General features: G+C 34.9%; 1 protein-coding gene across 5 annotated transcripts in view; it reads right to left on the reverse strand.

Annotated features, from left to right (window-relative positions):
- Positions 1-7,527: 7,527 nt before the first annotated feature.
- Positions 7,528-23,919, reverse strand: part of LOC141901467 (heat shock 70 kDa protein 14-like) — a 155,791-nt gene continuing 139,399 nt past the window's right edge. For 4 of the 5 annotated variants that reach the window (XM_074788714.1, XM_074788713.1, XM_074788718.1 and 1 more), the window contains 4 exons: positions 22,847-23,065; positions 14,801-14,962; positions 10,385-10,443; positions 7,528-7,708 (listed from right to left, as the gene is read on the reverse strand). In XM_074788714.1, the coding sequence (XP_074644815.1) occupies positions 7,615-7,708; positions 10,385-10,443; positions 14,801-14,962; positions 22,847-23,065 (534 nt within the window). In that variant the 3' untranslated portion in view covers positions 7,528-7,614. The remainder of the gene's footprint in view (positions 7,709-10,384; positions 10,444-14,800; positions 14,963-22,846; positions 23,066-23,919) is intronic. The other variant, XM_074788715.1, reaches the window with a different exon arrangement.

A 23,919-nucleotide genomic window follows, 5' to 3' on the forward strand; every position in this document is an offset into this window, starting at 1 on the left:
AAAACTAAAAATCTTATATTCTCCCTAAAATCTTTAACAATTGAATTATATTTTTGATTTAAAACCCATGTTGTTATCCCAAAATGTCTCCCAGAGAAAGCTAAATAGCATAGTTCACTTTCTCTAACTTTTGAATCATGTAAATTAGCACAATCATCTATAATGAATAATGTATTTGAACCTTTATAAATATCAATTGCTATTTTAATACAATTATCTAAATTTTTTTTACTGTTTTAGGATCTAATATAATAAACTTTTTTATCTTAACTATATATCTATTATACGTTTTATTCATTTCATAAGTTGGACAGAATATTATATTATCAAAATGATTCTTATAAATAGTTTCTAATAAATCTAATATAAAATGTGTTTATCACAATTTGTTACTCCAGTAACTAACATATTATGTGGTTCAAATATAAATAAATTTTTATTCATTTATTCTTTTAATTTTACTAGATAAAATCCATTCATTACATTTATCATCATACCCTCTATATTTCACCAAAGAATACTTTTTTCCTTTAAGAGTTTTTGTTTTCAATACTTTTTCTATTTTGTATTCTACTTCATCTGGGTTTGGTACAAGTGATAATTCTTGTTCATAGAAATAACGTAATATTTCTTCATCTTTTAGATCTTCTAATTTATAAACAAAAGGTTTAGTTAATGTGGTATGCAGGGGTTAAGGTCTGGAGGGGAAGAAAACCTGTCCCAGGCACATCAGCAAAACAGACTATTGGTTTATTTAAGTACCAGTTAGTTTATAATGTACTCCCTGCTTCGGCAAAGGCGGTTGCGCTGGCTTGGCCACGTACACAGAATGCAGGATGGGCGGATCCCCAAGGATCTTCTATATGGGGAACTCGCAAGTGGAAAGAGGTCAAAAGGCCGCCCACATCTACGCTTCAAGGATACATGCAAGAGAGACATGAAGGCATGCTCCATAAATCAGGAAACGTGGGAGGCTTCAGCGGCGGATAGGTCACAGTGGAGACGTCAAGTCACGCTGGGACTTAAAAACTTTGAACAGGACTTTTGCGCTAAAGCCACTCTGAGGCGAGCTCAGAGACACGCTAGGATTTAAACTGAACTCTCTGCGGTGCTGTTTATCCATGGTCGAAAGACTGAAGGAGCCAATGATGAGTTTACATTTAGCGAATTTCAATAAAACCGGACCTACGTATCGGAAATGTGACTGGCAACTTCAGTAGTTATCAACTAGCAAGGTCTACAAAATATAAAAAATATATCTTAGCATTTGCATAAAACATAAAGTATATTAATTCATTAATGCAACTATCTCAAACTGAATTGAATAATAAGTACACTATAATTAATTAACTCTCAAAACAATATCAATAACTGTTAAGAAAAATCTATTGAATCTATATTAAGTCAAAAAACATATATCATTCAACATGGAAATGCTATATTATTTAGCTATACCCACGAAGAACATGTAAAGCTTTGCCACCTATGCCACAGGAAAATAAACTCGAGAGACAGAGCAAAATTGACAAATTCGAAGTATAACATAAAACTCACCAGTAAATGCACAGACACTTGTTCCTGCCTTGCTAGAGTCTATGAATGAATGCACCACACTGGTATGTGCGGGTTAGATGTATAGGTTTTGGTATCAATTGGAATTGCTGGTGCATGAAGTGTGAAAAACATGGTTATAAGGTTACAGAAATGCTAGCAACACGTACATGCATTATGAAAGACTGAAAGGGGAAATCTGAAATATAAACTGTATTGGTTAATGGGTATTTTCCATAATACCACACTAATATTTTCTTTTTAATTTTGAAAATTTCTTCAGTAAAATTGGAGTATAACCTTTACAAAAGGTTTTTCTATATTTAGATATTCTAACGTGTTGTCCTATTTTAAATTTAGGTTCTCCAAAATCATGTGTAACAAATGCTCCATATAAATTATTCCAAACTATTTCTGAATTATCTTCTTTTCTAGCTTTTATTGGTTTCATACCAATACTTGAATGTTTAGAATTATCATAACCTTTCACCAAATCATCTAACACATCGATATATTTATACGTTTCATTTGCAGTAAAATATTTCCACATTCTAGTTTTCAATGTTTTATTTAATCTTTCTATAATAGATGCTTTTTTATTTGAGTGTGTTGAAAAATATTCTACATCCTTATCAGATAATAATCTTTAAAAATGTTTATTATAGAATTCCTTCAATTTATAGAATTCATCAAATTGTATCTTACCTGGAATAGCTTCTTTAAATATTGATTTAAAAGCATTTGTTACTTCTATACCAGTTCTATTTTTGATTGGAATACTCCATGCGTATCTACTGAATATATCTATAACATTTAATATCCAGAAATATCCTTTGTTTTGTTCTTCTAAGTTCTTCATATCAATCAAATCTGCTTGCCATTGTTGATCAATATATGAAACCATTACTTTTCTCGTTAAATTATTTTTATCCATTTTCTTATGGATTTGATATGTGGGTTGATTTTGTAACCATAATCTTAATTCACTATATTTTTTTATATTTTCTTTATCAAATTTTATTTTATCCCATAAATCTGAAACGCTAGAATATGATACTTCACTCTCTGGGTTATAATATAAATCTCTTAAATATTGTTATTTTTTCATCTTCTTTTAATCCATTAATAATAATCTTGGTTTATTTTCAATGACTTTATCATTTGACTTATTTTCTGGTGTAATAGATTTATCATCGGCATCATTATCATTAGATTTAGATTTATATTTATATATTACACCAGAGAATACAATTACTGCGATTAACCCAATTGTAATATATAATTTATTATTACTTCCAGCATTAGAAGAATCAGATGGATTATCATTCGAATTTATAACAGATAATTTCTGTGGTTCATTTATATAAGTTAATTTCTTTTTCTTTGCTTTTTTAACTCAGAAGATCTTTTACCCAATTCCCTAGCCCATTTAATTTGTTTTTCGGATCTATGCTTCTTCTTAACATCATCACTCATTTATTTTAGTTAATTTTTGTTCTGATTCAATATCTTCTGATTTATTTTTAACTTTGTATTCTATAGGTTTGATGTTAGAAAATGTTTTAACTCCAGTAGAAATCAATGTCATTATTCCTCCTAATTGGAATGAAGCGTATCCAACCCATTTTTGTAATTCTGTCATAACTAAATAATCATTTTTTAAATCGCTATATAATTTATTTTCATCATCAGTAGGTATAATCCGGTTACATAATTTAGAATAACATTTTATAATACCATCACTTATAGAGTCGTTTATTCTAACTAATCTAGCTTCTTCATATATTTTGAAACGTTTTATTACTTTATCTGGTTTCATGTTATCTAATTCTTGAAAAGTTATAATTCTATTTAAGAATTCCTTAGATTTTCCACCAGCAATCAATAGTTCTAGATGGTGCTTACATGTTAAATAGTATTCATAATCAATATCATCATTTTGAATACAATTAGAAACAACTGTATCATTATTGCCAGTAATGCCCAAATCCTCAATTGTCTTTACAATATCAGATTTCTTTGACATTTATTTTAGCAAAAAAGCGAAAAAAAATATTATAAAATGATACTAGAATAATACCTTGTGTGACACTAGTGTTTGATAAGTAATACTAGCTATTTGTTATTGTAATATATGTATTATAAGTTATTGTTTTTTTATGTGAATCAATTCAATCTAGTGTCAATTAGAATTGCAAAAGAAAATATTAAAAATATAATAGAATTCACTATATAGTTGAAGTTATTGTTTTTTAAAACTTTTTATTTAAATTAGGATTCAATATCTCCTTACTATTATCTATCTATAGGAGCGATAACTATAACTGATAAGTCATTTCGGATCCTCGATAATAAATTGCTGAAGCTGAAAAGTAATTTAACGAAACGACTGGTGGAATTACTATTTCATAAACATATGTATTTTATTCTACAGTCAGTATCGATTTCCACATTCCAAGCCGCTCGGCAGCCAAGCGGTAAGGTATGCATGGAATGCAGGAATCAATAAAGTATAATACAACAACTGTCACTGTTGCCATTAACAACAGCTGAACATAGAATAATAGAAAATGCAATTAAGGTAAATATAATACATTAAAAAATCTATATAGTATGAAAAACAACTGCTGTTACAAATCATCATTGGGATTTTCTAATTTCGACCAGAATTCTTTGATTTCGGGGTAATTTTCAAACATTTTTTCTATTTCTGTCAAATGATTAATAACGTATCAAATGGCAAACCCAATAATTGAAATTTTTTAAACGAATATAATTTTCCAATCCCTCTAAGTTTTCTTTCATAACCCACACTAATATGTATATTTTCTTTAACCCAATTAGCCCATGAAATATTTACAGTTTGAGTCGAATGAAAAAGAACAAACCCTGTATTCAAAGAATTCCCAAAAATTATAAAATCCCAAAGATGATTTGTTTGTTTTGTTAACAATTTTTCATACTCGCTTATCAGTAAGTCACCAATTTCTGAAAATAAATGTGCGTCTATTTCATGGAAATTTGATAAATCTCTATAATCAGTTAATTTTGATTTCAAGTACTCATGTAGTTCATAACCGCTCAATTTGCTTCTATTTTCATTAAGTCCTAATAATGTTTTTAAACTCGGAGTTGGTATTTTCGGAAATTCTTGTATCGTTGATTGATTGGTTGTAATTACTTCGTCCAAAATTGTTACTAATTGTTCATAATAATCCAAATGTTTCTTGAGTTTTTCGATATTTTTGTCTTCTATCTCTATTACGGTCTCTTGAGAAGGTGTATTAATTTCCATCGGTTCTGGTTCCTTACTTTCTTGCGTTTTACTTGAAGTAGATAGTGAGCTTCTTGAACATTTGTGACATTTTCTTTACCAAATATCTAGAATGTAGAATAAAACTAACTTGAAGTTGTAGTTTTCAAATATGAATTACAGCATTTAAACATGTTTTACGTTTCCCGACGCCTTAATAACAACACAAACGGTACTTACATTTAGAACTGTAAACTCCTAAAATTGTGTTTCTAGAGAGAAATCCTATGCGTTCCTATGCTTATGCACTGCGCGCTTATAACTGCCAGTTATTCACCAGCCAAACACTGTCTGCCGCGATGGTAACAGGTGTTCTTTTATGATGAAATTAATTAATTCTTTTCAACTGAAAGAGCGCGTTCGATCAATATTCAAATGAGGTACTACTATTTAGATATTGGTAACACATGATCAATATGAAAGTATTCACCATAGTTTTTTTCATTCATTTTATCGTCCAATTGATATATAATACATGATTTGAGAAATTCATCTGAACACCCCAATAAATTAGATAATGTGTATGAGTGTTTGTCTTTACTGAATAATTGTGATAATCTAGAACTTAAACATTGTTTCATTTTAAAATCAAAATCTGTTTGATATCTTTCTTTTCGATAATTCTTATCGTACACTTCAATATGTTCTCGATTATTTTTTCTCCATCGTTTACCTTTTTCTTTACATTTTTCTGGATTATTTGACCGATATTGTTTATTATTCTGTTTCCAACATGTTTTACAAATATTTCGTAAACCACTTTGTAAAACTTATGTTTATAATATGCTGAAAATTGTTTCTTCAATTCACATTTTGAACATTTCTTGTAGTAAATATTTATAACACCATTATTGTTTATATTTATAGTTTGTGCTTGTGTACTTTCCATTTATGATACATATTTTTATCAAAATTTGATTAACATGTAATAATCCTGTTCATTATTTCCTTTTCTTTCTCTTCTTCTCTTTTAAATTTTAGATATTCTTCTAAATTGCAACCATAAGCAACTGTGTGTATACCATCATCCAGAATATATCTTTTATCGTCAAATGGATTTAGCCTAACCTTTTCAATTACTTCAATAAACATCTCGTGGTACTCACATCTTAAACATTTCGTCTTATGTTTTCTAACTTCTTCATTGAATATACAATTGATGTAATCTTTGAAATGAGTATTCTTTCATACTACCCTTTGATTCATGAGTTTTGGTTCTATAACTATACATTTTAGATCGAATCCCTATGAATTCAATCATTTCTTCACCTCCTAATTCTTCATTGAATTTACCAGGCACCTTTTTATTATCATTACTAAACAATTCATGATCTTTTGGATAATTACTGAAATCAAAATGATGTTTCAATGTTTTCAAATCAGACAAATTGTATATAATTCAATAATTCACTTCCCCTGGTGGCATGAACAAAGATTTGATGATATATGTTGACATTTTCCTGAAACTAGAGGACCAAAGGTCCTGAGGCTCGAAAAATATCAGAAATTCAAAGGTGTCCCCCTTTCGAGTTTAGAACATTTATATTCCGTGGTATTATACCGGTACCTTCTGAAACATGGCCATGGCCGCGACTGCACATCAATACCTGGCATTGGGTTTTTCCGTGTTACACTTATATGTACATGTACATGTACAACGTAAAGTAAACGGAGATCGGGAAAACACAAACAATGAACGCTTTTACCCTTCGCAGCGCTTTTATGGCCGCAAAATGTGATCTACCGATCTCAGAAAAATTATGAGACCCAAGCCTCAATAACCCTCATCCCCGCTAAATCTCTACATATTGCCACTGCTCTCTGGAATGATGAGATGACGAATAGAAATCGACATCAGTAGCACCAAAGCTAACCGTACCATTTTTTCTCACTACTTGAAATAACCTATGCGCAAAGCCAGAGAAAAATTTGCGATTTTAGAGAGAGATAAATATAATGCAACACTCATCATCGATTCGACACAGCAGTTGTACTTGAATACTTGTAGTAAAGCGCGGTCGATTGATGCGCGCGGGCAGTATCTTATCTTCAAGCACAAAACTATCGTATTGTTTCCAATAATTAATTTGTTTACACTCTTCGCGTAAAAGAAACGCGACACATCTGAATTTCTTCCGGACAGCAAAGTAAAATCAGGTGACAATCGGAACTATTTAATTTTGCGCATTGAAACATACATACGCTTTAAGCGGCGTGATCAGTACGCACAATAGGGAGCATTTTTTGATTGCTAGAAAAGCGATAAAGCGACTCAACTTGTCAAACTGAACGGTTGATTGTGCGAATAATACTAGTCGCTCCCTACACTACGGCACATAGTTCGAGCCTAAAAACCTTTTTCCACTTAATGAGTACTGATGACACCAAGACGACCGCCAATTTCGTGATAATTGGATCAAAAGTACCTGCCAGAAGTTTTCATAACTTCCCAAATATAACTGGATTCTGTCAATGGATGAACAGACAGTAACGGACGAAAAGTGAATGCAATAGCCTGCAGGGACTTAAGTTCCGAGCAAGCTAAAAATAACAACCCATTATATTAGTACGATAACCACACTCAAACGTGGTGAACAGATGATAAGAAGATAAAAAACCCACTATATACAAATTAAAAGACAAATTTAAGGTTTTTACCTTAACCCAGTATATTGTATTTCGATAGTTCTTTACTAGGACATAGAAATGAGGAAATATCCTTTCAGAAGAATTGTACATAACATACTATTTCAATTTTCGGGTTCCATGACATCAAATTCTATGTGGACGTCACATGATTTGCCAGAGGATTTCTCGGAACAGGTCACGTGGAGGGATCCCTCTCTACAATTGAAAAAGAAACACAATAAAATGAACTAGGGGTCCAGGGACAGTATGCCCACTTGGAAAGTGGTTTCAAATGCTCAATCCCCCTGCCCCCTGGTAACCATACAGAAAAACCAATGACCTTGAAACTCACCACATTCATAGAACATGTCAGCAGCTACAATTTTGCAATTAGTTGTGTTAACAATGTATGCCTCGGTACCAATATAATATGGAAACCCTAAGTTATTCTACTATTCAACGCCCCTGGTGACCATGTGCAAAACCCAATGACCTTGAAACTCACCACATTCATAGAACATGTCAGCAGCTACAATTTTGCAATTAGTTGTGATAACAATACAGGGTTCATTGTCTCAAGCTCAGGTGAAATTCAAGCCATTTCAAGCTAGATTTATACCATTTTCAAGCTATTTTTTAAGCAATTTTGGAAGCAATTTTCGATAGTCGCAGCCAATTTGCCTATTTTTAACAGGTTCGTATAAAAATGTCAAAAAAGAGGTAAAATTTTGATTCCAATGGAACCTCTGAGTCGATACGATTCTGTTAGAGATGAAGCCCCTTTATCACAATGATTTTAAGCATTTCCTAGCTTAAATATTCATATCAATCAAGATTTGGATATTAGGCCATCCCAAATTAATTGTCTGTTTTGCCATTACACCTTCTAAAATTTTTGGGATAAGTCAGTAGGAAGGTAGAATCATTTTTTTTTGCAAAATTATGGGGCAAAAAAAACAACAAATTTATCATCACCTCTTTTAGTTGAAACAATATCCCAAATCTGCGTTCAAAATGAAACAGTGGATTGAATATATGCACGCTATAACATTACCAGCTTTAATAGGCCTATAGTCACTAAGAATGAATGGCAGCTTATTGGAACACTGCCAGTTTCCTGGAAAACTTCAACTATAGTCGAGGCATGTTTTCACACGATGCACACTTAACTTCAAACATACGTAGTTCATACATCTGCAGTGGGTCGGCCATTTGTATCAAAAATAAAATTTATTTCAATGAATCCAAGAAAAAAGTTTCCACTCAGTACCTTTGAAGTCGGGTCGGTCGGGTGACGGCAAACAGACCATTATTTTTGGATGGCCTAATACGAAATTTGTAATGTTCAATGACTTTGACTAGGTCGCGGTGCCTTCAACATGGCTCTCACACCTGGTGTGGGATTTCAATGCCATTTTACATCAATGCTCGATAACATGCATGACTGAAATTTCCCCATATGTTCAAGTCTCCAGACACCGGAGAGTTTAACTACAAGTCGCAGTGCAAGCAAGTCTCGCGATTCAATACAATTCAATTAATTTCTTTATGGATGCCTGAAACATGATGCACGCGTAGAAACGACTCAAGAACATATTCTGTCTGCGATTTCATCGAAAAAAATTCGCGAAGAAGAAAATTTGTGATAATCAAGCATTTCAAGCCATATCTTTTTATTTCAAGTCAAAAATAATTATTTCAAGCTTTCGATCTATTTTCAAGATGTTTTCAAGCGCTTGAGTAGTATTTCTCAAATTCAAGCCATTTCAAGCTTTTCAAGCACCGCGACGAACCCTGCAATATATGCCTCGGTACCAATATGATATGGAAATACTAAGTTATTCTACTATTCAACGCCCCTGGTGATCATAAAGAAAAATTAATGACCTTGAAACTCACCACAATCATAGAACATGTCATGAGTTACAACTTTCCAAATGATTGTGGTAACAAAATATGCATAGGTTTCAATATTATGTGGGAAAACTTTTTTCCACCTACGAATGAGTGCTGATGACACCAAGATGGCCGCCAATTGCGTGATCATAGGCTGATCAAAAATACTTGTCTCAAGTATTGAAGATCCTTTTCCATAGAATAGCCAACACAAATTTCAATGAAAAATGGCAAACCAGTAGGAAGCTACAGGACTCAGAATTCAGGCCAAAATTGACATTTTTGGGCACAAAAAAGGTCACAGGACGGCCATCTTGAGTCCGATCGACCCAAATTTTCTTATGCTGATGGGCCCTTTGGGGATACAAATACCTACGAAAGATCAAGGTAATTGATCAAAGCGTCTTCAAAATTTCCCTCGAAAACTTCAAATATGTGTATAAAGTGCTGATTTTAGCCAACAACAATGGCTGCCAGTCGGCCATCTTGAATCTGACAGGGCCAGTTTTTGGACTGAAGATGTGTCTACGGTAGATACATGTGTAACCCAAGTATCAAAACATTACATTGAAGTGTCTTCAAAACTTCCCACAATAACTGGATTCCGTCTACAGACAAACGGACGGGCAGACGGGCGAAAAAGCAATAGCCCGCTGGGACTTAAGTCCCAAGTGGGCTAAAAAGGAGCATAGGTCCTGTAGGATCAATGATATGCATACCAATAAAGATAGACAAATTGTAAATAATTCAATTATTTATATTTTTGAACGCAAACATCGATTTGTTTGATGGTCTTTTTTGATGGGTAACCCACACAACCAAGCAATTCCATCAAGGCTGACTTTTTTATGTGAATAACCTTCAATCTTTTTTGAATATATTCGGATATAAATCTCCCATCCAAAATGACAGGTGGATAGCCGGTAGCATTAAAACTTTACATATATAATTCAGCCAGTTGAAATCTAAGGAATTATTTAATAAATACAAACATACCTTCGTATATGAAAAACAATGCTAATTAGTGCTTGTGGTGGAAGCTCATCAAGCATCAACTAAAAAAACAAAATGATAAATATAGCTTCAAAGCAGCGATAACAGGTTTTCTGGCAAGCTATGCAGCCAAAATTAATGGAATCATAGAAAATAAAAATATCTCATTTGCAGGATTCCGACTTGTTGTGTTGTGGCACCTTCAGAAGTGACTAGAATATCGCTGAAGACGACTGATGCCCCCACATCAGGTGAAACGCCTGAGTTTAAAATACACCCCGAGCGCATGTCGACTTATTTATGAAGGCAGGAAATGAAAAATACAAAATTGTCATTTTTCAATAGTTGACTTATAGAAACGATGTGTTTTAAGAGTAGCTGCGATGGTAGGAGTTACTATCACAAAGTCATTGTTTACAGGCAGGTGGTTTTAGTCACCTCTACTGCTAGTGCCCACTATCGAAACCAGATGTTTTAAAAAAAGTCACTTTTCAATAGAAGACTCTTTGAAACAGCCACCATAGAAAACCAACCGAATTGAAAGGAATACTATTTCAGAGTGACTGTTTTGAAATGCATACTACTGGAAAAGTGGCTGATATTGTTACCGTATTTTCCAGTGTATAAGTCGAGTTTTTGAGACCAAAAATCATGTCCAAAAAACGTAGGTAGACTTATACACCAGCTACACTTTCGATATCGTTTTAAACTGACGATGTTTAGAGTTCAAGGTCGCCATGATGAAATGGAATATTAATTTATGTAAGGCTACACTCATATACCAATTAGAATTTAGGATGTTGATAAAAATAGTTTCTTATAGTTTGGAAATATTTCAAAATTAACTAATGTTAAAAATCAAAAGAGAAAGAAAACCCGCGTATATTCATTGTACAGTGTTTATATAAGCCGCGATGCTGTGGCAGCGTGCCAATAATCAATACACAGTGAGTCTAATACTAGACTACTCGCGCGCGGCATTCAACGTATACACTATACATTCAACACGTGGATACAAACAATGAGCACTAATCCGGTAATTTAACATTAGAAACAACAGATCCCAATGATTTAATAATGCAAACAGTGGTAAAGTCTCTCAACTACTATGAGAATGACATCGGCACTGTTTTCAATGTGACATATGTAAACACATGAAGAAGCGACTCGACTTATACACCGACAATAGCCCTAGCACAACTTTTTATGAAAATTTGACCTCGACTTATACACCGGGTCGACTTGTACACCGGAAAATACGGTAATTGTTTATTGTTCTCAAGTGGCTACTAAGTAACAGTAGACGTTTGGGCTCAAAAGTGCGATAGACATGTTCTTGGAATCAGCCTTTCAATTGCGGCCTCCAGGCTGTTAACTTCATTTTTCATGTTGGCCCTCTGGTGGCCATTATTTTAATTGAATCAACCCAATTTTAAATAGGGTTCTGGCCAAAGTGATGCCCTTTATATGTACCAAGTTTGAAAACAATCGATCAAAATTGCAGCTTCTAGGGTGTTAACGTCGTTCTTCATGTCGGGCCCCTATGGCAATAATTTGAATTGAATCAACCCAATTTTAAATAGGCTTCTCGGCCCAAGTGATATCCTACTTGTGTACAAAGTTTGAAATAAATCAGTAAACAATTGCAGCCTCTAGTATGTCAACGTCGTTTATCATGTCAACCCCCTGGTGGCCATAATTTGAATCGAATCGACCAAATTTTTAATACGGTTCTGGCCTAATTGATATCCTACTTGTGTACCAACTTTGAAATAAATCAGTCACCAATAGCGGCCTCTAGGTTGTTAAAGTCGCGCTTGGGTTTGGAACGCTTAGTAACTAACAAAGAGCACTAATCAGGTAATCTAATGTAGAGACAACAGATCTGAATTATTAATTGCAAACAGTGGTAAAGATTCTCAACTACTATGAGAATGACCTTAGAGAGCAAATGCCAAAATAGAATATTGTGTAAAAGTCATTTTCAAATGTGATGTATTCACAAATATCAGATATGCTACTGGTTTGAATTTTAGTTCAGCTATTACTGAGAAATACGACTCAAGTCAGCAATTTCAGCACACGCTCACTGTTACGTTGATGTAAGCAGATGTTAGCATGTTCGTGTTTCTGGCATCATCTCTGACAAGTGCTCACAGCTTCCAGTCATTTCACTAGACATTTGATAGGGTATTTCATCATTTTGAAGTGTTTTGGAATTTTGAACTCTTATCATTGTATACTGTTGCTACTGTTGTAAATGACATGATAAACGTATATTAGTGAATGGTGCTGTCGGTCTGTGAATTCAGTGAGCAAATGATGTTTATTTTATCAAATATCCATCGGTTACGCGTATTAGCACCCGCACGTGCTTGTGTTGATTGTCCAGGGATGAAAACAGAAGCGTTAAGAAATGCGGAAAAATTTGAAATACAAATATTAGGCTAACTACTGCTGGCCAAGCCAGCCGTCGCGAGTATCGAAATTTAAATAGGCACCGAAATTTTGAAATTTCAAGGAGTTTTTGGCACGGTGTTTCACAATTATGTTGTAAAAAAGATTTCAGAGATCGTAGCACCAGTTTTACGAGACACTTTTAGGGTGTGTTCTTTAAGTATGCAACAATTTTACTCTCAACTTTTCCGCAAGTCCCTACCGCCTCCAACCGCAGAAATCTGCATTTCCACGGAAGATTTTCATCCCTGCTTCTCATAGATAACATCATAGATAATGCCACTGCGGGTTGTATATGAATTATACGCACGATACTTTTTTCGATCTCAGGTCATTATATATATATATACTTCAATTTCATCTCGTCAAGAAATCGGGGAAAGTACAACTTTGATAGCATTTGCCCTTTAAGAGAAATCCCATCGTCAGTTTAGAATCATTTATTTGTATCCTATAAACTGTTGTATATAATTATGATCATATTTGTAAGACTCATTAATTTTGTCTGATATTTTATGAAATCTGAATTATGTGCTCTCATTTGAATCGAAATAATTTCCTGATATCTTAATCCGCAATAAGTGAAAATCCAAATAAAACTGATCCAAATTAAAGGAGTTATACTCATCAACATCATGTCTTGATAGCCAAGGGCCGTTGAGGTGGGACATAGCGTCTGATGAGATACTAACAGTCCTGAGATCGTTAGAGATATACTGTACTTTCAAAACTGCAAAGGCGAAGGGGAAAAATACAATACTAATCTTTACTCTCACAGAAGTTTTTAAAATGGGGAGAGACCATGCCTAATTTTTTTCTGTGAGTTACATAATTTGAAAACTCTATTGGATTGAATTCAAATAACGGGGGAAAACTGACTTTTTGCAGATAGTCAGATCAAAAATAAGGACGGAAAATATCAAGAGAGTATTACTTTAAACTGCACATGCCACTATATTGCTTAGTTAGTTACCTAATCGTTGGTGGTAAGCTTTTTATAACGGATGGGCTTATACCAACGTTAGGGATGACAAGGGCCAAAACACGGTTGAAAAAAGTAATACTTCAAAAATATACTTTTTATTCACTTCAGTCCACAATTAATGGCTTAAATCCCAAACTAACACAGGTACCTTTTGAAATAATCCAATTTTATGTATGTTTCGAGCAATTAATCAACATTATTGTGAGAAATCAATTAATTTATCCACAAATTTCGCCATTAGCCGCCATTTCTGTGTATTGCATACATGTGGCATGATAGACAAGGGGACCTACAAGGATTTATATAAAACTTTCAAAACGAAACGATAATTTTTATTTTTGATAGTTTTCCAACTTATATTTCAAATCATCGTGTTTTCCATAATAAATAATAAATAAAATAAATTCTGGTTGAAGAAAAATGTAAATAAGTGTTGATTTCTTAATTTTTTTCAATTTCGTCGTTTCGTTTCTTTAGTTTGTGTTTGTGGTATTAGTGTCAATAAAGTATTTTGAATTGGTCCTGGCCTCAGTCCACAGGTGCCAGCACCCTCCACAAGTATTCAAAATGGCCGCCGTTGAATTGACGGAAATTTACTCTCACATTACGGCCGATTTGCACATGGATCAAGATCGTCAGGAGAGGTCTTATAGGTATCAAACAAACTACGAATCTGTTGTGCGTTGATTACAACAAAAATTATCTCAAAAGACCAGAAAATGCCAGGCAAATTACTCGTGAGTCAAATTGACTCACGAAGATTTCATTGAAAAATGACCTTCCGATTCCTGACTGTGGTTTGTGAAAATATCCGATCGTGAAACTAAACCACAGTCAGGTTACTGACTATATATTGCTCAGCTCAAAAAGTATAGAAGGCCAACTTTCAATATACCGATTTTGAGAGACAAAATGACATTCTGTAAAATAAAATGTCTATCGTTCATGGATTTTTCTATCATCAATAATTTACATACATGAGCTAATGGTGTATTCTCATATTTTCCTTCTAATACATGTATATCACATCTTGTGGCTGCTTCATCCAATTTTGCGTGAATAATGCGTTTGACTGGAAATGGCGTGAAGCTATGAAATACTATATCAGGTTGAGCAAGGTCGGTACATCCTTCAATAAACTGAAAAAGATATTTTCCATTACATTTTTTCCACATACAGGGTGTCTAAAAAGATGTTAAAACTGTAGTTATACAATTACACGTAATTAATCATTTGCTCAATTTAAACAAATTTTTCTGAAACCATATCTATAGTTTCTATTAGTGGTATGTTAGTAAATAGAGATTCAATAACAAAATTTATGAGAGTATCCAAAAGCTGAAATACAAATGTTTTAAGTCATTTGAGGAAATCCCAGGTACTATTTAACATGTACATAGATGTTATAAGGGGTTTGATGAGTTTGTCTAAATATTTGGCAAGATTATATTCAGCAGTACCAATCATAGAAATGACTGGTCTAAACGGAAAGTTAAAGGGCAAAACTTTTCCAGACTTAACCCTTTCAGTACTACGGATGTGCTATGCATGCTTCTACTGCGTCACTTTGTGAGCGGCTGATGTGCAGAGCATGCATATCAGCTATTCTTTTCAAATTGACTGTAGCACAACAGCGATCGTTTCAGTTTGAATAGTCAGCACCTTACAAAAATAAATAACCCATGGGCAAAGTGCGGTTTACCTTGAAAGCTAGAGGTTGTTTGGAGTAAGGGCATTGCTTGAAAAATCTTTTCAATTTGTGACTTCAAAGTTCTAGAAGTTTATATTGTATTTTATCTTTCTTAAAGAATTATTTTGTAGTCAAATTAGACCAAAGATAAACATTTGTTTATGGTCTACGTCCATAATTTCGTAGGGTACAGGTAGGCGAGGCATTGGAAACTATTTTATATTTTCAAAGAAATATTTTTCACAATATGAAAAAATATTCAATAGAATTCATATGATGTCACATGTCAGAGGAAGGCTGAATATTGAGTCTTGGAAACGAAACCTTTTCCAATGAATGGCCGCGGAATCTAAAACCGGGGCTAGTATTAGATCGTTTTAAATCCTGGAATTTACCACTACAATATTCAGACCTCGTCCTATACCTATAGTGTGCTGCTTAGTATTTTCAGGTCACAAGAAATTACAATTTACTACAAATTCTATCAAACAGAAAACACAGCGCTCATCTGCTACGACGATTATTCAGCCTGTTATCATACCAAATGTGCACGCGCCAAGCAGCGTTACAGCATCACCATATAGAAGTCTGTATGAGCGTGTGTTTGTGTGCGCAACAATCTAATGTTAGCACTCCCGCGCACGTGGAGGCCTTGACATAAAGCGTACGTTCGCTTCACTTCAATCTCAATCAACACATTCACCGGGTATTAAAATGAAACAACACCTATGGCGATACGTGAAATGATTATATTCTCAACAGCAATGAGTATTCAAAATTCGCACATATACGGCACCTAGTCCAATGAAACTTTCGCCATTAATGGCTTTCCCATAATTATTTTAGTAGCGCCGGAATTCCCCGTATATCTGTAACCGGCTGGTTGTCGTATCGGCAGGCTGGCTGGGGAACTAGCATTTACACCGGCGGTACAGGATTCCATCCATCAGGAACAACAAGGCAGTTAAACCTTATATGTACAATCTTTATTGCATCCCGGAATGAGAATCATTATCATAGCTTTACATAGTCTTTATATACAGAATCATGAGTATAATGTGAGAACTAGGTGTCAGACAAGTTGTAGACATCAGGACTCACAAACAAACACCTAGTGACATGTTTGAGAGACATTAATTAATTATCGATGAGCACTGACTATAGCTAATTATCGTGAAAACATATTGAGTAATGTCACATGTTGATTACGACCTTAAAGCACATATTGACACTATAGTCATAAGTTATATTATATTATTATTATTATTAATATGTAGTAGAGCTATGAAATGTTATGAACTGTTCGATATGACATTGTAGATCTATATGATTACGAAATATGCAAATTATATCAGGGTGACAGATGCCCCCTTGTCCAATTAAATTTGGTCCTCCAAATTTGCGGAAAACGCAGATGCTATAACTTCATTAAAACTCCTTCCACTGCGAGAATGTGTAAAATTGAGTTCCACCGTGCGAAAATGTGCAAACGTTGGACAGTAACATCCGGATGCTCAGTCATTCACGAAAGAGTCACATGTTGTCGTTATATACGGACGATGCAATTATACGTTAACTGTAATTATCTGCAAAGTATCCCCGAATTCTGGCCGGTTCTGCGACGAACAGAAGTAGCGACGTGTTGTGTAGTTATAGCATCCCAAAGATCAGTTGTTGATGCAAGTTGCAAGTAGTACGCATTTCTCTGTTTTGAAGATCTTTCGATTACTGACTGGAAATAACTTCGTGACACAATGATAGTAACATGCAACATCTGACATCACAGCAGAGTTCAGGCAATAACACAACACAAATACAGTTACCCTTGTCAACCAAAAGGAAAAAATTATCATCATCCAAAATAAGTGGCCAGGTGTAACTGAGATTATATATTTGTTCACATAAAAGTTCAACCAATTCATCTTCATGTTTTAATTATACTAACAAACAAAAAATATGAACCTATGAAAATGAAAATTGCCGATTAAACCTTTAGTATAGTCGAAATAGTTTGTTGCGAAAAAAGTATAGATACGCACTGTACTGTAAGTAGATGAATTTGACTTATTAACCTTAGACATATCCCCTGAGAAGTGTTCCATATTCTAATACTTATAGTACGAAATGAAACTAAAATTGATTTATGCTGATTGGAACTAGATGCCTAGAAAAAAAGAATTGTGAATCATACTATTTAAACCGGCGATAACTTTTTTGATCGTACGGTAGTATCTTATATCCAAATTCCTATAATTTTCTATCATGTTCATCTGACCACTAATTCGAGACAAAGAAGCAACTGTATTACCTTCGGCTGACAAAAAGTTACCGTAATGCATTGTACCCACTGAAACAGCAGCAATGTTCACGATCAGTACGGCCATCTCGTCACAGGTGTAGTTGAATACGATCTTCTCGTGAGGTCAACGTTCCAGTCACAACCAATAGTTTAACAGCTTCATCTGTACTTGTGTAAGTCAAGAGGACTTAAATTTGGGTTCTCCACCATCTGTAACCGTTGATCTGTGAAGGTAAACCCGGTTCTCCGCCATCTGTAACCGGCTGGTTGTTGTATCGGCAGGCTGGCTGGGGAACTAGCATTTACACCAGCGGTACAGGATTCCATCCATCAGGAACAACAAGGCAGTTAAACCTTATATGTACAATCTTTATTGCATCCCGGAATGAGAATCATTATCATAGCTTTACATAGTCTTTATATACAGAATCATGAGTATAATGTGAGAACTAGGTGTCAGACAAGTTGTAGACATCAGGACTCACAAACAAACACCTAGTGACATGTTTGAGAGACATTAATTAATTATCGATGAGCACTGACTATAGCTAATTATCGTGAAAACATATTGAGTAATTTCACATGTTGATTACGACATTAAAGCACATAATGACACTATAGTCATAAGTTATATTATATTATTATTATTATTAATATGTAGTAGAGCTATGAAATGTTATGAACTGTTCGATATGACATTGTAGATCTATATGATTACGAAATATGCAAATTATATCAGGGTGACATATCCCAAAAACAGCCAATCACATTCCCTCGTAGAGACGACGCCCCCCCAATCGAGGTCATTGCAATCTTATACGCAAGAGCTAAGAATTTTCCCGCCATAAACAGTTTTACGTCGAATTTAAACAAAGTTGAAAATGTCATCGACGGAGGTTCGTCCTGTCTTCAATCGCATCGATTATACGTCGTTTAACCCGAGAACCAATGAAAAAAATGCTAATAAAAAAAACGTACCGCGGTTTCACATGAATTGGCTCAATGCCAACCTCATACTGCTGACAAAGGTAAACCAAAAAACCTTATAAAAATTGTTTTACAAATCATCAAAATCTTGTAGATTGTCGGGGATTAAACATTTATAATTTAATTCCTCCAATTCCCGTTACACTTGGATGGCGTGATACTCCGGTCCCAATGTTTGCGCAGGCGCACTGACGACAGGGCAATGCGTGTTAGTTGAGAAACTTGTTGTAATGGCGTCCTAATTAAAATGTGTCAGGTTCATGTGAACCGCTGTTGTTCTCGTTAATTTCTTGTGTCTACCACATAGATTGTGCATGCGTGTCAGTTGGAAAATTGAAATAATAAATAAAATTTAAATTTTTAAAATTCTGTCGTTCGTTCCATAATATCACTCCCGTTACCGTATAGTGCTGCCATCTCTCCATAATCATTTCATTGGTTTTCATTTTCGATTTCTAGTGATTTTTTTGGGAAAATTATGGTTTGGAGTATGGTCAGCCAAATGTATCAAAATGGCCGCTATGGATGCCAAATGTAAAAATAATGAAAACATATATTCATAAATATAGCATAATAATAACAAAGCAGCGATGACGGGTTTTCTGCAAAGCCATTCAGGATGATGGGAATTGTAGTAAATTGAAATACTGATACATAGAATAAAATGCGTTGACAGATTCAAACCTCATTTGCACCCACTGTGCAAACGTCAAATGTGATTCAGCTTTGAAACTGAACATACGCAGACATAGAATAAAAAAATATGAATGTATTCGACCAGGCATTTATTTCGGCATTCAAACATCATGATCCTGTATTATCACAACGCTAAAAATGGATCTGTCCTATTAAGAACTCATCTTAACCCTTTAAACCCTGACGTTTAATATTACCTTTTACTATATACCTGGCTTCGGGGGGCAAAAATACCCTGTATTCAAATAGCTGTAAAATTTTAACTTATAAAAATATCTACATGAAATAAAGTTTATTAGACAGTACAGGAAGTAAGCTTCTCAAAAAACATATCAAACACTCACCCTACTCCCAGTATCTTTGAAGTGAATGCCACTTTCGGAAGCAGTTTTCAGCTTCAGTGCCGATACAGAGAAAAACGTTACATAACATACACCTATATACAGTTTTGCGTCTTTTAGGGAGATTTACATCCCCATTCCTTTTTGCACGCTTATATCGTTCATCACAAACAACACAACGATTGTTAGAAGTAGCCTCTGCTCCCCTTTCTGGAAAATGTTGTCCAGCATTCAGTCTTTGTAGATCATGTTCATGCTCGCGACGTTGACCGAGAACAGGTTCGTCCCTATTTGCAACATGATCATCCACAAGATCATGAAGAGTTTATCAACAAAATCATGGAAGCAATAGGATGCTACTGGTGATGGATTGGTCTTTCTTTTGAGTATGTATGCATTATAAATGGCCCACATCATAAATTTGACAATAAGTCTACGCGGCCATCTGAAATGACGTCTGCACTTGACCTTCTTTGTATGTTGGTCATTGAGATCAACTCCTCCAATGTGCATATTACATTTTTTACTATACTAGGAGCAGGGACTTGAACCCTGCCCCTTCTGCAGCTATGTATCTCCTTACTTCAGTGTCAGGAGATTTTACATGAGCAGTAGAGAGGAAGTGGATTGGCTTTTTTTCCATCCACACAAGAGCGGCTACCTTTCCGTTGAAACGGCGCTTATATTCACCACGTGCTAACTCGTTCACTGTTTTGATACTTACAGGAAATCTCTTCCTGTTTGTCATTATAGTTCCAACAATACAAGTGTTCATATTGTCCAGAAGATATTCACTAAGGAAAACACTACTGTAAAAACGGTCCACATATACGCAGTAACCATGGTTCGCAAGGGGTTTACAAAGACGTCGAACTAAATTTCCGGTTGCACCGAGAACTTCCACATCCTCAGGATCATTTTGTGCACCTGTATATACTTCTGCATTTATAATATATCGATTGTCACTGTCACACAATAAAAAAGTTTTTATACCCCATTTTACGGGCTTGTCTTTGAGGTATTGTTTTATTGAGAGTTAATTTTTCGTCGGGATCATGCCCTCGTCTAAGGACACATTTTCACCAGGCACATAAAAATTCTTGAACTTTGTCAACAAATGATCCAGCACTGGTCTAGTTTTATAGATTTTATCATCTTTGTTGAGGGTGGGGTCTTCCTCATTTACACAGTGTAGAAAAGTCCATATTGCTAGGAATCGATCCCTGCTCATAACTTTTTTGAAGCCCGGGGTTGATAAAAGCCAACTGTTTTGACTCCAATAATCAGAATAGCGATATTTATAAATCAGGCACTCCATGGTTATTCGCAGGCCAAAGAATGCTTTTAGTTCATTTATGGTCACACTACGCCAGACTACGTCTGGCTTGACGATTTTTTTCGGCTTTGAGGAGGTGCCACAATTCATTGTCCCATACTAAATCTAAATATTCAGCTGGTGAACCTTCAGCAGTGATGGTGTCAGGGATACTTTTCACACTAGGGATTTCCAAAGGTGTAAAAGGAAGTTCATTATGAGCAGCAACATTTTCTATCAAATTATCAATTATTGGTTGACAATTACCAATATTGCCACCAGCTCGACGACCCCTGCGGGCACAGCCCCAACGTGCCCCTCGATTTCCAGCTCTACCTATCTGACCACCACATTGATTGCCACACTGACCTCTAACTGCTCGACCACGTCCACGCTGCTGTTGGTTGATAGGAGGTACACGTAGGCCTACGGGTTCACTGTCAGTGTCACTTGACACGTGGTAATTTATCGGTGATTGTGACCAAACTTGAGCACCGACTCCCCTTCCTAAAGGACGGCTTCTTGGATGAATATGGGAAGGAGTAGATTAATGTAGTTGTTTATTAGAATTAGACAGTTCATCATCACTGCTGCTGACATCATGAGTAGGTCTGTTCCCAGCTCTACATCCAGTACTTGTACTCAGTGCAACATTGTCCATAATATTGTTCGTATGAGAAGCTGCAGGGTCAATGTCCGGTCCATTTCTATCACTACCTGATTCATAATTATTGTCATTTTGTGATGAATTATCAACTAACGTCAACGTACCTTCTTCAAAACTCTCATCTTCTGTCTCAAAATCACTATCATCACGATGATCTCTAGGGTGAGATCGAAACGTCATGTTTTTACAATTTAGATTGTTTCAATAAATAAACATACTATGGATAGCCAGCAGTAGAGCTGTGAATATAGTGAATGTTGTTTCATAGATTTTATACATAGGCTACGAGTACTGAGTTCACACACGTGTATGTTTGTTTGGCAAACCACATGTATTCATTGTACAGTATTTATATATACCGCACTATAGCGCCAGTGCGCCGATGATCATTACACAGCAGTCTAATGTTAAAGATTACAGGCGTGCAGTATTCAACGTAGACACAATACATTTAATACATGCAATCAAACAATGAGCGCTTATCCTGCTATTTAAAGTTAGAAACAGCAGATCACAATGCTTAATTACATACAGTGGTAAAGACTATCAACTACTGTGAGAATGACCATAGTACTGTGTTAAAAGTGACTTATGTAAAAACATGAAGAAGCACCTTGCTTAAAAACCGACAATAGCCTAAGTGCAACTTTTTAAACTGAAAACTTGACCTCCACTTATACACCGGGTTGACTTGTACCCGAGAAAATACGGTACGTAAGGCTGAATTTGTAAAATATGGCTATAGCAGCCATCGTGCATGTTATCCAAAACGAACTCATCTGTAATATATAATCTTCTCCACTACAACGATTTGATAAAAGGTAAAATAGTGATCTGGAAATGCTTCTTCAGCTTCCAAAATTATTCATTTTCAAACAAATTTAGCTGTGGCAACCATCTTGGATGACCCATTTTCAGAAAACGTTCATGACCCTGCTACCGGACATCATTTTTTAGCCAAAGCATTAGTGAGAAAGTTTTAGTTCTAAAAGATTACCTGTGTTTTACCATACAAGGCTTGTGTTTACCTTAATTCTAATGCTTTTTTGTATGCAAGGCATATCGGTACACTTTTCCAACAGTTTAGCTTCCTCTTCATTGCCAGTAAGAATGGAAGCCTCCTTAGCAGCACCTACTGCAACCACTTCATCTGGCGGAATACTAAAAAGCATTTCAGCATGTGGAAAATAATTCTGAATCTGCTGCTGTAGATAAGGAATTTTAGTTGAGCCACCACACAATATGACCTACAGTATGAAAAAAGAAAGGATTGGAATGTGTATTATCTCTGTTCAAGTGAACAGTTCGACTGTATTAGTTGTCAAGTAGGAATAATTTAACCCAGTAAACACTTAACATTAGATCAAGGGTCAGGACAATTTGAAAACTCTTCAAATGTTTTTTTCAGGCACAATTTCCTTAGGATGTGCCTAAGACAATTGTTTCTTTAGGCCCACCGCACACATTACCGAAAAAATGTTGTTTCCTCATTAAGAACGTTTTCGCTGTGTCTTGTTATGCCATGTGGGGGGAGTAAAAAAACAAAACGCCGAACAGAAAAACGTTTTTCACGAAACAAGCACTGCTTGATTGGCGAAAAACATTGTGTCTTGCAAAACATCCACGGCTGAATAACCAATCGGCAATGTATCACATGGCATTACAAAAATTGATATGAATAAATTGCCCATGGGCAAAGTGTGGTTTACCTTGAAAGCTAGAGGTTGTTTGGGGTAAGGGCATTGCTTGAAAAATCTTTTTAATTTGTGACTTCAAAGTTCTACAAGTTTAAATATTGTATTTTATCTTTCTTAAAGGATTATTTTGTAGGCAAATAAGACCAAAGATATACATTTGTTTATGGCTTCACATTCAGATTTTATATTTTCATGTTTTTCATAAAATGAAAAAATATTCAAATAAAATTCATATAATGTCACATATCAGAGGGTGGCTGAATGTATGGCCGCGGAAGCTAAAATATCGGTGCAGTAAGAAATCAGCGTATTAGATCGTTTTTAATCCTGGAATTTACCACTACAATATTCACACCTCGACCTATACCTATAGTTTGCTGCTTAGTATTTTCAGATCACAAGAA

This window comes from Tubulanus polymorphus, chromosome 3 (genome assembly GCF_964204645.1).
Source record: "Tubulanus polymorphus chromosome 3, tnTubPoly1.2, whole genome shotgun sequence".
Taxonomy (NCBI): domain Eukaryota; kingdom Metazoa; phylum Nemertea; class Palaeonemertea; order Tubulaniformes; family Tubulanidae; genus Tubulanus; species Tubulanus polymorphus.